The sequence below is a fragment of the Anser anser genome (genome assembly GCF_964211835.1).
Source record: "Anser anser genome assembly, chromosome: Z".
Taxonomy (NCBI): domain Eukaryota; kingdom Metazoa; phylum Chordata; class Aves; order Anseriformes; family Anatidae; genus Anser; species Anser anser.
This window is the reverse complement of record NC_139723.1, coordinates 62,580,084-62,595,909: the sequence shown is the minus strand read 5'-3', so window position 1 is coordinate 62,595,909 and position 15,826 is coordinate 62,580,084. Positions and strand designations below refer to the sequence as shown.

The window sequence follows — 15,826 nt, the reverse complement described above, 5'->3', positions numbered from 1 at the left end:
TTCAGCCAATTAGGCCTAGCACGCAACCACTGTGATCTCAGTTTCTGCTTTACAGAAGAAATACGTTGTTAAAGGAGCGAAAGACCTAGACAGAAAAAGCTTAGTTTAAGCCACTGCTCCTTCCTTCTTTACATAGAGTGGTAAGTACTCAGCTTTTGCAAAGTGGGAAGTGTTTCACTGTAGAAGTGTTTCACTGAAAGAAACCAGCTTTAACAGCATCATTCTTTAGATCCTGTGCTGTACTGAATACAGGTATTGCCCCTGAGAAAAATGGACTAATGGCCAGCTTGATTTTTTTTCGTTTTTAGTCTGCAAGGAAGAAGAAGCAGAACTACTTACCATCCCATGCATCAAACATGTCTGTTATAAAATAATCAATGAAGGAAATCTGAGACTTGGGGATGCTGCAGGTGTTTCTATCAAAAACTGGCATTACAACAGGCAGACCCTGTCTCTTCTCTTCATCAGTCTAAGAAAACAAAACTCCAGTTAGCCCCTGAAGCTTTGCTGGCTTTCATGTTAGAATGGCAAAGGCCCGGGGATTAGATGAATCGCAGCAGGAGGCTTGAGACAAAACTTAGAACCCCAGAGGTAAATGGCCTTAGCTTCCTGTGCTTTATTTCCTCTGGAACAGGGACTGAAATCAACATCTCTTCCCTTTCACAAGTACTCTGTTACTGTGCTGCTGCGACTGTTCTTAGTTCCAGTGAGACAGAATGCCATAACCTGGTGATTAGGGCACACCAGCCAAAATTGGAAACTGGACTTTCAGAGTCCTCTAGCAGAGGACAGCCAGACTTGTCTTTTCCATAGCTGTGGTGGCTGTTCCAAACCATTTATCTTTTAAGTAAGAGGGATGTTGATGTCTCTACTCTCTCTGCTTGTATTATGTTAAAAGAATAACAGAAGTCAGAGTATGTCCTTTAACTATGTGCCCACAAATGGAAGAGGGCTGATTGTGTTGCTATCAATATGTTGGAAGAGCCAACCAACTCAATAGGATTTTATTTACAACATACATTTGAAGTAGTTTAGGCAGCATCTAATGCTGGAAGTGGCAGCAAAGCAGTCCCAAAATTACCAGGTGAGGTGAATGAGCAGTTCTCAGCACCTCATCTTGCTGCAGGTAGGCTAGTGCCCAAGGGTGGCAATTTAAAACCAGCTTGACTGCTTGCATGATACCTTCACCGCTAGGGAGCATGTCCTAAGTGATCCTTGATCTTACTCAGCAAGTGAGCAAAATTATTCACAAGGATTGAAATGAAATTAAAGATATGTACAAGATATCTACAAGTTTTTTTTTTTTTTTCCTTTATTCCCCCCCCCCCCCCCCCCCAGCCAGTAAAAATTGTCTCTCTTACTTGAATTTGGATGGGAAGCATACTAGGAACACCCACCTGTCTTTTGAACCCAAACTGCAGATTTTCATACCATTAGTGGCAAATCAAAGCTAAGAAACTTTGAGTTGTTCAAATAACTAGAAGAGTGTTTCACTTTAAAGGCATTGCTCTGTTTGTGTTAGAAAAACTGAGTTTTAAGAAAGGATGTTGTGCTTCCAGTTCTGTTCTTCAGGATCCCATGTGATAAGCATTTTTCTGCAGTACTGAGCTGCTCCACCATCTGCCTACTGTAGTGATCGTTCAGGTACCATCTTCAAAGAGGAAGGGCCAGCCCAATGATTCAGTTGAAGCGCTCATCAGGCATGGAATCGCTTTTCAAGCTCTGTTCAGGGGAGGTATTGATTGGAACTAGAAGCTAGAACGGTGATGGTGATTGAGTATTAGCCAAATAAATTTGCTAAGTGGTCAAGTCACTGTTTCATTTAGATGGAGAAAACTAAAGGTGTGCAAGCTTTCCACCGTTCTGTACTACAAGCTTCCCAGTAAGCAAACTGGCTAGCTTTGATGGGAGAAAATTCTTCTGCATGAACAGTTCCCATTCTGACTGGGGAATAAAATTATGCTTCTGGTGATACAAGGAAGACTCCGTGTAGAACAGCAGACCAGCTGACATGCACTTTCTTAAATAATATAATAATCAAATGATAAAAATATACGCACCTGTGCAAAATACTCTTCTGAAATCCTCCCTGCCCATTCAATACATAGCTCTAGGGGGCGACACGGATTTGCTACATCTGCACACTTGATCATCATGCGCTTAATCAGTGTCTGGTTATCTGGAAAATTCTTTATGTTGGCTGTACGTTCACAGTCGCTGCCTTCACTCTGCAATAGAGTTGGTTATGAGGGCTGGTGGCCAGCATCCCTGCTATCAGAAGTAAATGCATCATTATTAGCTCTACAGTGCTTATACAGTAAGTGGGCACCCAGCCTAATGCCTTCTCATTCCACGCAGAGTACTGGGAAGCTGGAGGAGAAAGTGGTGGCTGAGAACAGCAGCTGTGCGAAGTTGCTAATGGTAGTGCCACCACATGGCAGCTGGGGAGATTCTCAGCATTAATAGCAAAGTTTGTGAAACAGGAGTCACGGCTCCTTATCAGCTAGGGTAGGTTACCCTTCTCTGCATCCTAGCCTTGCCTTTAGGGAACAGGACCAGGGTGGAGGAGTCATCCACAAACTGCAGGCTGATAAACCAGCATCGTCACTGCTAAGTGTTTAAAACTTGGGTGCAGGAGTGGTAGGGGACTGCTTCATTTAGGTGAGCTTTTACAGTTCAATTTTCAGTTTTTCATTCACAGATGAGAAAACTGAAGCAGGCACAAAGTGGTGATTTGATTTGCACAACTGATGTCTCTTAATAGAGGCAGAAAAGCAAGTATATGCCGTTCAGTTCCATTATGTTTTCAATTAATTTTGCCATTTTTGTGCTGGATTTTGTACCCTAGGCCTGGAATACTTGTTGGTCTTTGCTACCAGCTAAAATTAAGTATCAGCTAATCTAGGAGATAAACAGTAGGAAAATACAGGAGTGGCATACTGACTCCAGAATGTCTCTGCTTGCTCTGCTGAACTGCTCAAATGCTGAACTACTTACTCACCACTATGGAGAACACGTGCAGAGAACGGAGTATTTGTGACAAGTCTGCTGTGACGTCATCTGGGTCTTGAATAGTTTAAATAAGGGCACAGGTATATTATATTCCTTATTGAGTAATAAAAAGCCTCCACCTCAGCTCAACATGGCATTAACACTATTCTCAAAATAATATATTTGTGTAATTATGGCCTCCCTTCACTGCTAAATTCAACTCTGAGTCAAAAATTGAACATAAATACTTTTTACCACCACTGCTAAATTAATGTCTTTGAAGGTTTATGGGCAGATATTTTGCAGTGACTCTTGCCAATTCAGGCATTAATCTTCTAACTTTATGTTTAACAGTTAATATTTTTCAGCATGGGTAGCCCAAAACGAGCTGCCAGATTAGACCTGCTCCTAAACTGCTGTTCAAGATCAAAAATAGGAAGAGCCACCATTAACAATAAGGAACAGAACAACCTAATATTAGTGAAAAAAAGAAAAATCTGTAATACATGTGATTTGTGCTGCACTTTAATTACTCCCCAACTCCTGTAAGTTTTGAAAAAGCCTCTGCCAGAAGATGGTAAGATAAAGGAGAATGCATCAAAGAAAATGTTTTCTGTAGCTAAAAAATAATGGTTGCAATAGAACATATGGAGAACATTTAAAAGCTCTTTAGCAACTGCTAGAACAAATGCATGTGATAAAAAAAATGCATCCAGAGCTTGGAAACACTGTGGTTTCAGCGAGACTTGTGAATCTAAGTCCTACAGTGCAAGGCAGGGATGCCAGAACACAAGAGGTTTCAAAATGGGGGCGGCCGAGGAAGCAACTCAGAAAACAACCTGTTAGAGGGAGAGATGATGTTCAAGAACGCAGATTTCCCTGTGGCACTTCAGAGGGCATTTCAGTAATTGCTGGGCCCAGAGCAAATGGCTCTCTGGCCCACAGGTAAGTACAGGCAGGGAAAGCTGAAAGCAGCTAATTCTACACAGTGAGGCATGCTGATGTGGGTGTTACTTTCCTGTGTGCTTTGAACTGAAGTGGGATCTCTGCTGTCCTGTCTTTGCCAGTACATGAGGGCAAACCCATGCAATACTCTCCTGAGGTGTCAGGATGGGAGCACAGTGCAGAAAGAGCATCAGAGGCCCCCACTGGTGCCCAAACCACATCCCTCTGTCCCGTGGAAGTGCTGGCACTGAGGATAGATCAGGCAAATTCAGACCCAGTGCCACGTACAGCAAGCCCTCTGGAGATGGAAGTGCTGGGGAGTAACAATACAAAGTGCCCACAGAGCCAGTGAAGTTCTGCTGCATTTGTGATTTCCAGCTCAAACTGCTGGGAGAACGGAGCTCAGTAGTCCCTAGGGCAGGTCAGTTAAACTGACATGATGCTGCCCCAAAAGCCATAAGCTCCACCAGTCCTGATTGGTTTCTGTATCCATGTCAATCTACAGAGCAAAAGGTTGAGTTGTGGAGAACTAACAGAAGACACTTTTATTTTTTAGTACCATTGAACTTCATTTTGATCTGATTTTGTATGTGTGTGTGTGCTTGTAATAAAGCACTATTGTCACTAAGTAGTGATAAGATAACTTTTGTTTAGGTAACGCTGCTGTAGAGAACCCTGTCAGATGCTGAGCATTTGACTTTGAGAAGCAACAAAAGAAGGTGAAGAGGGGCCTGGGATGGGAAACACAGAGGTATCTCATGAAGAATGCTCTGGCTGGTTATGGAGCACTAGGGTGCATGTAACTGACAGGAATAATGCCCATGATATCTTTTGGTGCCATCAGGAATGGGGCTGGGGTGGAGAGATCTCAGGAAACAACAGAGGATCAAAACTATGCAGTTTCCTCAGTCAGAGCCCCAAGCTTAGGCAAATCCCACTGCTCAGAGGCGCGACCGCAGGCACAGGTGCTGACCTGGCTCCCTGCACAGAGTATTGTATATACAAAAGCGTCTACTTCCACATTTTATGAACGCAAAATAGCTTTGAAAACAAGGCTTATAAAATGCAGGTGTTTAAATGAGCTAAAGGCAGAGCCCAGACATAGAAAGCTTAAGAAAGTATTTCTTCACACATTGAGGTGTGAGGTCATAAATCCTATTGTGGATTGTGTTGGGCATTACCATAATGCAAATGAAAATGATACTTAAAAGTTGTCTGGGAAGAACGTCACTGAAATGCCCAGAGGCGTAAAGTCCTGAAGGCACTTACATGTGAGCTGGTCTCCTCAGATGCCATCGGCTTGTTGATGCTGTTCACAAATTTGTTCACGTGCTCAAAGTGCTTTGTCATCTCTGTCGCCAAAACCATATCAATAATGGCCTGGCGCAATGTCCGATAGTGATTTCTAGGGAAGAAAAATAGTTCTTGCTCACAAGCCTGCTGGACAGAAAGCTATCCTTTTCTTGTTCCTTCCCAGGCAGCACTGTAAAACGCAGCTCGTGGGCTCATCCACATGGAGTAGGCACCTTCATCGTTATGAAAGGTCTGGCTGGAGGAGGGGCTGCCAACCGGACCATGCCAATGCAGTGCATAAAACATTAGCAACTATCTTTATATGCTTCCTAGCGATACAAAACTTGGATGCCTCAAAACACAGAACACAGGGCGGGGGAAAAATATCACAGCCTTTTTAAAAATAATGTTTACATAGGATTCTGGAAGAGGTTAAATATTTAATGTATCAATTCAAATTATATTTCCTGGTTTAGAAGGTAGGCTCTCGATCGGCCCCAAACTAAAATCCTGAAGCAACCAGTACACACAAACACACACACATGCTCCCCCTCTCCAGCAAACCCACCTATCAATGTTCTTGAAAATGTTGCATTTGCTGTCTTTAGCTGTAAGCTGAAATGCCAGTGCCGTGTGATGGCTCTCTAACACAGCAGTGTCATTGTAGAGGACAGCTAATTCACTGCCTGCATTGCACAGGAAAGAGTTGGTCCGTCCAGGGTGATCTACATCATGAACGGTGGCTGCTATTAACGCAGCCACCTCGTCTAAGTGGTCAAGGCTTCCCTACAGAAGAGAGAGATCATGACGTATCAGAAAAATTAAAATAAACCGATTTCTCCTCATTTCTGTGTACCCACAAATATGCAACTGCAAGCTTGAGTGTAGGGACCCTACCTCCTTGTGATCATTTTCCGCTCACTGTGCACATGGATTACCTAGTACAAAACCCCCTCCCAACCTCACCCAAACCCTGCTTCATTAATGAAGTTTTTATTGTGCTGTCACCTAAGCAATGTCTTTGCTTTAGGTCCTCTTTGAGGTGTTCTTCCACTTGGTGCATTTTTCTGAATGACTCTGCTCTGACTCCACTCTACAGACCTTGTATGTTTTGCAAAGCTTACAAAGAACTAACAGTCAATTACCACCAGATAGAAAAGATTTTTTCCCCTATTGTTGCTAGCTACAAGTGCAAACTCCTTACTTCAGAGAAACTGTGTGGGCTGCAGGCATGACAGGAAAAGACCTCAAGGGCAGAGCAAATTGATGAAGTCAGGGCCATTATTTAAGCAAACGTGGCTGGATGACACATACAAAATGGCACTCCAGAGTGACACCTGAGCAAACACACCAAAATCCCAGCCCAAAGAGCTCCCAGGTGACAGCTTTACCTTCACTCTCTCCTTCCCCAGAAAGAAGGCGGTAGCATGCAGGACATCGGCTGCGTGCGTGGAGTTGTGGTAGGAGTTGGAGGAGTGGTAGTTGGCTTCAATCACCTGCAGCCACGCTCGCAGTGTTGCTTCCGAGCAGTTTAAAAACTCAGAGACCCCAAACCGGCCAAAAACTTTCAAGCCCAAATAGACTAATGGCCTAGAAAACATTAGAAAATAGCACTGCTGTGAAAGAGGAAATTCTACAGTTTTAAAGAAAGATGTTTTCTTCAAAGAAACCAACAAGACCTTAGAAATAAAAGGTGGGAGGAATATTAAACATTTTTATCACACATCTGTAATCTCTAAATAGCCTGGCCAGACTCCACAGTCTCTAAATAGTCAAGGTTACAAATTACTACTTTTACCATCCTTTCAGACTTAATACATTTTGCAGAAATGGCACAGTTCCATTATAGCTTCACCAATTCCTATGATTTTATCTTAGCCTTCAAGAAGCCACAAATAAAAAAAAAATGCTTAAAAGCACAGTTCTTTTGAGTTTTGATTATCTGTCAACCATTCAAAAATACCTTTTCTTTTGAGGAGAAACAGCACACTTTGTACACTACACAGGCACATCTTAAAGGCGACCAAGGCATAAACGACAAAGTGCCAAACATTTACGGGTTCAAATAATCTTAGGACTTCATGAGTACAGATTCCTACTTCCTGAATATTTGAAGCTGGCAATACGCAAAGCATATCAATGCTTCTTGGGGAAGTTGTTAGCATCAGGTCACTAGTTCACATAACCTGCTCCAGCTTAGGAGGACTGGACCACTTTCTAGAATGGAGACAGGAGCCTGCCAGCCTTTTTCCAAACACAACACCAAAAGCCTCACACTCTCTAGCTTCGAGTTGTGTGGGATGGACTAAATAGAAGTGGCATGTCCTGAATCCTTCAGCTAATGAAGAGGCATGAGACAAAGCCACCAGTTAGGAGGCTGTTGGCATGCTGTGCTTCTACATATAGGTTATTTGAACTGGGAAAACCAGCAGCTGAAAAAAAGAGCTAGTGATGAAAAACTGTGGTTCCCCAAAAATAGCATTGGTGTCGGAAAGAAGAAGGGGGTCTGGAAAGAAGTGGGTGAAGATTCTGGCTGGAGGAAAGATCTTGGAAGCAGGGGAAGATGCTAGAGATCAGAGAGCAGTGCAGAGGTGAACGACAGGATGTCCCTGTGGACCGTGGCCAGTAATGGCAGAGGCTGGTAACTGTGCTGCTGCAACCAACCCAGCCTTCTGCCTGGCCTCCCTGTACCAGCAGCTATCTCCCAGATGGGGAGGGAATTTGAGGTCTAGTGAATGTAATGCTGGGCAGGGGAGCGATGAGCCAGTGTGTGACACAGTAAAGCCAACATCTGCAAATTAAAAACAGACAAATGCAAATTCAGACAATGGTTACTTTCTTTAAACAGAGTACAAGAGCACACGTAGTCTTCCCAATCACTTGCATCTTGGAATGAAAATCACTTTTCACTCTGAATAACATGTTTATTTTTGTGGGCTGCATGACATCAAATCTCCTGATGTCTTCTTTCATTATCTTTCAAAATCTCAGGCCCTTGATCCTGCCGCTGGCTTATCCTTCATCCCAGTTTTTTACTCCTATAATCAAAAGCCACAGTTGCCTCGCAGCTTACAAAATCATAGGGTGATTGAGGTGATGGAGGGGAGAGGTTTGTTTTTTCCAGCCTGACCACTTGTGCAGCATTAAGTAAAAGGGCACGTACAGAATGTAACAACAGTGGACTGTACCAAACAGCGTGACCTGAGTATAGCAGATGGGAGTCAAACAAGGTAGAAATTGAACAGGAAGCAATCTTGGAGGGCTGGAGATGCTGTCAGGAAAGGGAACAGACTGCACAGGGTTCTCCATGGCCTGCACATGCATCTTGACCCTGGTGTGTGCCTGGCTTCTAAGTGGGATATCAACACATACAAGTGAGCACACACAAAAACCAGGAAGGCAGCTCTCACAGACTTGCAGTGTCTTTCTTTACTTTTTCCAGAGCAGAGCACTTTCAGCTACAGAGCCTCAGCAACATTTTTACAAGCACCCAGGAAAAGGAGTCAGGTACCTTTTATTTGTAACAGCTTCCAATTCAAAAATATTGAAGTCCCAGCTTTCCTCATTATCCAGGAGCTGTGCAATACAAGGTGGAACATCATTGATGGTATTTGGCACTGAAAGGTGACTATGGCTCAGGTTCATATCTGTTGAAATGGAATTTGGCACTTACAGCATTTATGGATTTTTTTTTTTTAACATGCAGAATTCAGTTTAGAAAACAACTCTTTTAAAGAAAAACAACTCTTTCTCTTACATGAAAAAGTCTGTAAAAGCCTGTAATATTATATGACTATCAATGATTTGGAAATAAACCAGAAAGATCAATGAACATCTCTTCGAATGACAATTTAATTATTTTCTGGTCTGATTTTCTACCTTTTGAAATGCATTATTTTAATTATTTGAATCTGCTTCAGCTCCAAAATTGAGGCAGTACAGCACTTGTTCTCCAGTCACTTAGATGACCATTTCCAAAGAAAAACATTTCACTGCAAATTAGCATGAAGTTCTATGTCACTAGCATCTACACATGAAATAATACATACAAAGAAAATTTTAAAATGGAGGCTTACTCTTAGAAAACATATACTCATTTCCTGACAGTCTTCTCAAGCCATCCTGAAATAAACAAGTCTATTATAAGCTTAAGGCAAAAACAGCACCCGTGCATCATTTGTAAGAAACATTACCTACATTTTCTCTGTAGGTCCTATTCCTGGATACTGAAAGTACTGCTCCTACTGTAGCACTATAAACACCATCCATATTTTAAAGTATTTCAAAACAGATGTGAAAGGTTTCAAGGGACACTAGTATGAGATCTCCAGAAAGAATATTACTAACCATACAGTGTACTGCCCTCCTTGACCCTTTTATTGGCACCTGCACCATTTCATCATTCACATTAACCACCATCATTTATTTTTCATTTCCTTTACACTATTTTGACAAGAATTAGCTCAGTGTTTGTTAAAAAAATGAGGTAATCCATGATGAAATCTGGGTAGTCTGTCTCTGGCAGACAGTTTTGCTACCCTTATGGGGCCAAAGTCGTAACCCAATGAAAGTAAAACTTACTCTTGCTATTGTCATCTAGTTGTCAGGTAGAGTAGCTGTAGAGCAATCCCTTTAATTCCATCTAAGTTTCTAGGGTTTCTAAATAGTACCTCCTTGAGACAAAGCAGATTGGATGATATAGTTTCTAGTGGTGACCACGTTCACTTATATATGAGGATGAATGCATCCAATGGACTGAGACATAGCCATATCTTACAACATCTCAGTGCTTACTGATGGTAGAGATGCCAAAACACTTAAGTGAAACAATGATGAATTACAATTTCCCTTCCCATTCCTTGTGAAATTTTAGCTCAGCAGAGCATTGAGCTGTGATGCAGGACACTGGTAACAGTAATTTCATCTCTACTAATTTTACTCACAGTCATCAGACCTCCAACAAGATCACTTGTGTGAGGATCTTCATCTTTGGTACCTAGCTGGGGGGAGTAAAGTTCTGTTGTCCGCAAGATTTCCAAAACTCTGTCCAAGGCCTCTGCTACTGTGATGGGGCTGTTTTCCTGGGCAGCATTAATTATGTTAATAACCTGAAAGCAGTTTAGGGAGGCAGGCAAGGAAGAGTGAATACCACATTTTTGTTTTCTTGCTACAAAACACTATTGGCTAGATTATGCTACTTCCCATTTACCAAATCCTGTGTAATTCCCCCAAATCCTGTGTAATTCATTTTCTCAATGCAAAAAAGAAGGGCAGAGAGCAGCAACAGCTGGGCTGTGGTTGAGGGAGAAGAGGATGGCTTTTCTTTGCCTTCCACAACGTGTCTCAGCTCCAATCTGGGAAAGCAGCAATGACACTAAGGCAGCTCTAAGGACTGGTCCTGGCACTGCCAGGACTGAGATGGCTAAAGCCCTTGCTTTATCACAAGCTGCTGCAGGGGCACTACAGGCTATGCCTGGGGAGAGGAAAAGGAAAAGAGTCAGCTGCTGTAATCGGAAGATGGTGCTAGAAAGTTAAGAGCTTGATGATGAGAAGATGGGGAGAAAAGAGAAAATGGTTTGAGGACAGGAGATGGCAGGCACCATGGTTTGTGGGACAATAGATTATGCAGCTGGTTTGTGATAGAAGAATTTGTGTAACACAAATGGTGAAGAAATGAGTGCAGGAAAGCAGGAGACAGAATGTGGTGCAGATGCTACCACTTCTGTGTGCTATCTCATAAATACCAATGGCAAGAGCCAAGGTGAGACTGTAAGTACATGTTCTACACATTTGCAGACGAACAAAGCAGGTTCCTCTTCCTGCCACACGCAGAGCACCTAGTAAGGACATCCTTTTCCCCTTTTTTACCTTTTTCTTCATTACTAGGACTTGGAATGAGATGATGAGATGCAGAAAGTTTTATGAAAAAAAAAGTCTTGACTTTAAATATTCTGTTAAATAGAAAGTAAACTCCTGGCTATATTGCCACAAACTATGTTTTTCCCTAAAAGTGCAACAACGAATTCTGAGTCTGTGCAAAAGGCTCAGGGCTCACCTTTGTGATAGGAGCTTCTATTGTCATTGAGTGGATCCTTGCCATTGAGGAGTTCCGTCGGGTCTGTAAACTTGGAGCTGTCATTAAAGAGAGCACTGATTATACGCTGCAGAGTGTGAATCATCTGACATTCTTTAGTGAGCGCCAAAGGCTGTCATTAGGGAACAGCATGACAGACCCCAGCCTTGACTCCCACTTCTCCTGTACCTCCCCTCCTGCAAGTTCTTGCTTTACTGATTATTTTCTTGCAGCGTTGTCTATCTCCTTTGCAGGCACCTCTCACTGCTGCTATCCACTTGCCGTGTACTTAAGCTGTACTAAACTTCACGCCCAGCACCTCCCCCTGTCCTCTTGTTTGCCAATGTATTTCTGTCAGACATGGCTTCTCCTGTGACTGTACGTGCTCCTCTCATCTCAGCAAAGCAGCTGCTCTGATGAAACACATTACTACACCCTGTAACTTGTTCTTCTCACTGCTTACTGTGGCAGAAAGAAATCTCTGCCACCACCATCCCAGGCCTGGCAGGCAGTCACAGACAGGACTAGGAGCAGAAGTACTGCTCTCAAGTAACCAACAGCAATAAATCCCATCATTTCGCAAACTAATGAAACCAAAATACTGGTTAGGGTGCAGAAGCTGCAGCTTTCTGCTAGTGGAGGACCTGATGCTTCACCACGCACTCCTTTAACAGTCTGCCCTCCATCGTGTGGCAGAGCCACTGCTCCTCCTCGTGAAGGCACCAAGCTCTGCCATGCATCACACAGCTACATGGATGCTCATGTTGGGGCACTGCTTTGCAATTCGGAATTAAGAAATTTTAAAGAAGTTGTAAGACACTGAAGAAATCTCTGTTCTATCACCTGTGAACCTGTCCGCTTCCTCTTTCATTCTGTGTTTCCATTGCCTGTGGTAAGTCTGTTCTTTATTTCTAACCTTATTCTTGACAGTTTTCTGCTTTCTTACCATCACTACTTTGAGAAGTTATTGACTTAACATCAACCGAGTCTTTCCTTCTGTTCTTGCATTTGAAGGAATGGGATTCTGTAAATACAAAACAAAAGCTTTAAAAATGTGTCAGTAATAAATGTTTCTACAGAGTCTTCTCCATCCAAAATTCTGAACATTAATAAAATAATATTCACAATACCATGTAAGTGGGGGGAAATATTGTAATCTCTACATGTCAGAACAAGGGACTGAGATATAAATTCAGAGTACATCAAGTTACAGCAACTTGCCTAAGGTCACTTGGGAAGCTATTTTGGAAGAAAAACTTACGGAACAGGGAACTCGCTTCACCTAGCTTTAGCTGCCTAAAAGCAGCAGGCTTTCCGCTTGTGTTTGCCTAAGGGAGCTGACAAAGATCACTTTGCGTTAATGGGGATAGAGAGGGGCACACCCTCAGAGCAGGTCATTCTGCTTTAGGAGCGATGCCTAAGGCAGGAACGTTGAACCCCTCCAGCAAGTTCCCTCTGCTCTCCACTGAACACTGAACAAGGTCAGTTCAGCTGCTCAGAGGAGAAATCCCATCTCAGTCAACACTCTTACAAAGCCAGCACAAGGTTTAATCTTTTAAATTTTTTGTTCTTTTAATTTCAATAATTGTTTGTACACTGTTTAAAAAAAATCCAACATATTGAGAATGATTAAAACCAATCCATTCAGTTGCTGTGAAAAATAACCACACACCAAGCTGTCATTCTTGAAACTTCTATTTACTAAAAACAAGTGAAATCATAATATCCAGACAAATGCAAAAGCGAGATGAAACCAACTCATATAAATGCCTGGACAGTGCCTCAATTAAACAATGACAACAAAAATGATTGAGTAAAATTCCATTTTTCCCCAAAACATTACAGTCTGCACTCTCCCTTATGCTTCAAAACAACAACCTTGTATCTATGCACCTCTTTGTGAAAATCTCCACAGTGTCTACTCACAGAGTATACAATATGGCTCTCAAAAATCAGAGATCACTGAAAGCTTTCAAAGGGAGATAACCACTGTGTGAAGACTCAGAAATATAATAAAATTGATATTCTTAATATAAGGGCCAAATCACATAACCTTTTTCAAGACAACCTGCCTGTAATAAAACAAAATGTTAGTATACAGTCTTCTAGAATTAAAAACTAGATTATTCTAAAAAATGACTGGAATGCAGTTTCTGTCTCAAGCATTCTTTACCCCATATTTACAAGAAAGTTTGGATCTTTTTAATTTTGTTATAGTCATACTGGAGAAACTGAAGGTTTTTCCCCTGTTGATACATAACAGTTGGGCATCACTAAGTCATGATAAATTATATTATTAATTTGTTTAGTAGGACTCCTCTTTTAAACCCCTTTTCTGCATTAATTTTTGCAGAAGTTTAACACAAAGCACTTGAGTGAGAGAAAACGTACACACAAACATAGCTGCAAGAGGCAGTAGCAGACGAGGTAACTCTCCTTCTGTTACTTCCTAAACTTCCAGCCTAGCCAGTTTGAAACTTTGCTAGTGCCATCTAGAGAGTCTCAGGTACAAAAAAGCTACTCTACATCACACTAGTTTCTGTTGGTAATACTTAAATAAAATTTTACTCTATGCTGGGTGAGTGGAGTGTCTCCCCATCCAGATTTGTTACAAACCACACCACAAACAGAACAATAAACATGGGCTATTTTTCTACCCACTTCACAAACTGGTTCTAGGAATTTATTCTTGAAGCATAACCATGGACACCAGGGAAGGATAACCAACATCACATAGGTGTGACTTTAAGGTTGCCTGTTTTGAAATCATCAACGTGAGTCTGTGTGGTGTGGCTTCCCAGTTGTGCTGAAATCCCTCACAATAATGAGCAAATCTAAATGCCTCACCACAATTTGTAAAGCATGTTACTACACTAGTAACAACGTGTTACCTAGTAACAAGTGTTCTGCAACTTAATTCACGGGCATTCTCACCTTCCCCTTTCTGCAGACTCCACTACCAGAAAAGGAACAGTGAGAAGGAAAAACTGCATTTATTACTAGGACACAGGAGCAGTTTAACACACCATGGATCAGTTCTAACGGCAACACTGGCAATTAGGGTAATATGTTGCAAATATTTTCTCTTGGCCCCACTCCCACCCTCTCTGGTGGTTATTGTTTTGCACCACAAAGTTCTCCAATGCTTCTACCTACTCTTACCCTACTTTAAAAGCAGGGGATGTCATGCAGCCACTTCCCACACCCTTGGTATGTGAAAATCAGAAGCTGACTGACAATGGACAGCAATGTTGCCTAGTATTTCAATGTGGGAAGGGTCTTGGGTGCTAGAAGGTAACAGACTGAAAGAACGTGCTCTCTCAGAAGAAGACAGCACTGCTGCATGTAGGTCAGATCAATAGAAGACCATTACGAACTTTAAATTGGCCTTTGGTGTCTCCTTCTTCAGGCAAAACTGTTACTACAAACTGCAGAGCACTGGAAGATGTAATTATTCCCTTACGTTCCTTCCCAACGTTATCTTTAGTAACTTCTGCAGGTAGCTTTTGATCCAGATCTTAAACGTGCTGTCTGCAAGTAAGGAAAGCTGCCTGAGACATAGAGCAAGGGTTGTGCATACACGTCACAACACCACCGTCATGCTCAATGCTGACTGTCCATGACTAGTTGTAGCCTGGGCACTACAGACACACTTCTTAGCCTCGTGCTGGGCCAAAACTAATTCCCTGCTGGCAGGTCCTAAACTTTGAAACACTCCGGCAGATCTGATAGCACAGTTCCACATTTATTTCAGACAGTAAGGAGTGACAAGATACACCAGCTTTCAGTTCAGACATGGTATTTTAATACGATGAAGAGCAGTGCATCTTAATGCAAGAGATCTCTACGGTAGATCAAATTATTGTTGATTGTTACAAGCCCGAATCATTGTGCAACATTTGAGCAGCTGGCACCAGTCACTGTCCATCTTCTCTGACCACAGACTCAACAGAGGGTAGAGACAACATATCATACCAGCAAAGAACCTGGTCACAACTTCAAGCATTCAAGTGTATAAAGGTAAATGATAGTAGTCTAACCTGACTGAGAATTGTCTCCTGTACACTTGTTATCGTGGTGACTCTTGCAGAGCTGAAGATGCACCAAGAGTAAAACATGTTTGTAAGGGAAAAGAACACAAAAAAGTTTAAAAAGGGCTACATTAAACACTGTCCTTAACCAATATTTTCTGTTCAGTTATTTAAAAAAAATCTCAAAGACTCTTCTTTGGGTGTAACTAGACATGGAGAAATAATATGAAAGTAAACAAACATTCAATGCAGGAAATCACAGATACAATAGTGCTTTTAAATACTAACAGCAAGTTGCTGTTTAATACCTGTCTGTAAGAGAACTGACATTCCATTTTAGATAAAGTTTTAAGTACAAATTGCATATGATTCCATGAATAAATGCAAAAAGAAAAAAAAATAATCCTAAGATGTTACTTATTTTTGTGCTCTGCAAGTATTTTAACACCATTTCCTTGGTTCTGTCTAAGCTCAGTTTGCATGCACTCTTTCA

General features: G+C 41.9%; 1 protein-coding gene across 16 annotated transcripts in view; it reads right to left on the bottom strand.

Annotated features, from left to right (window-relative positions):
* The window catches only part of PDE8B (phosphodiesterase 8B), a 100,432-nt gene that overhangs the window by 4,030 nt on the left and 80,576 nt on the right, over positions 1–15,826 (bottom strand). For 13 of the 16 annotated variants that reach the window (XM_083818029.1, XM_083818025.1, XM_083818026.1 and 10 more), the window contains 11 exons: positions 15,343–15,394; positions 12,249–12,326; positions 11,285–11,361; positions 10,173–10,337; positions 9,306–9,351; positions 8,741–8,876; positions 6,621–6,819; positions 5,798–6,015; positions 5,206–5,341; positions 2,061–2,228; positions 340–469 (listed from right to left, as the gene is read on the bottom strand). In XM_083818029.1, the coding sequence (XP_083674155.1) occupies positions 340–469; positions 2,061–2,228; positions 5,206–5,341; positions 5,798–6,015; positions 6,621–6,819; positions 8,741–8,876; positions 9,306–9,351; positions 10,173–10,337; positions 11,285–11,361; positions 12,249–12,326; positions 15,343–15,394 (1,405 nt within the window). Of the gene's footprint in view, positions 1–339; positions 470–1,397; positions 1,756–2,060; positions 2,229–5,205; positions 5,342–5,797; positions 6,016–6,620; positions 6,820–8,740; positions 8,877–9,305; positions 9,352–10,172; positions 10,338–11,284; positions 11,362–12,248; positions 12,327–15,342; positions 15,395–15,826 lie in introns of those variants that run through there. The other 3 variants (XR_014576843.1, XM_083818028.1, XM_083818030.1) reach the window with 3 other exon arrangements.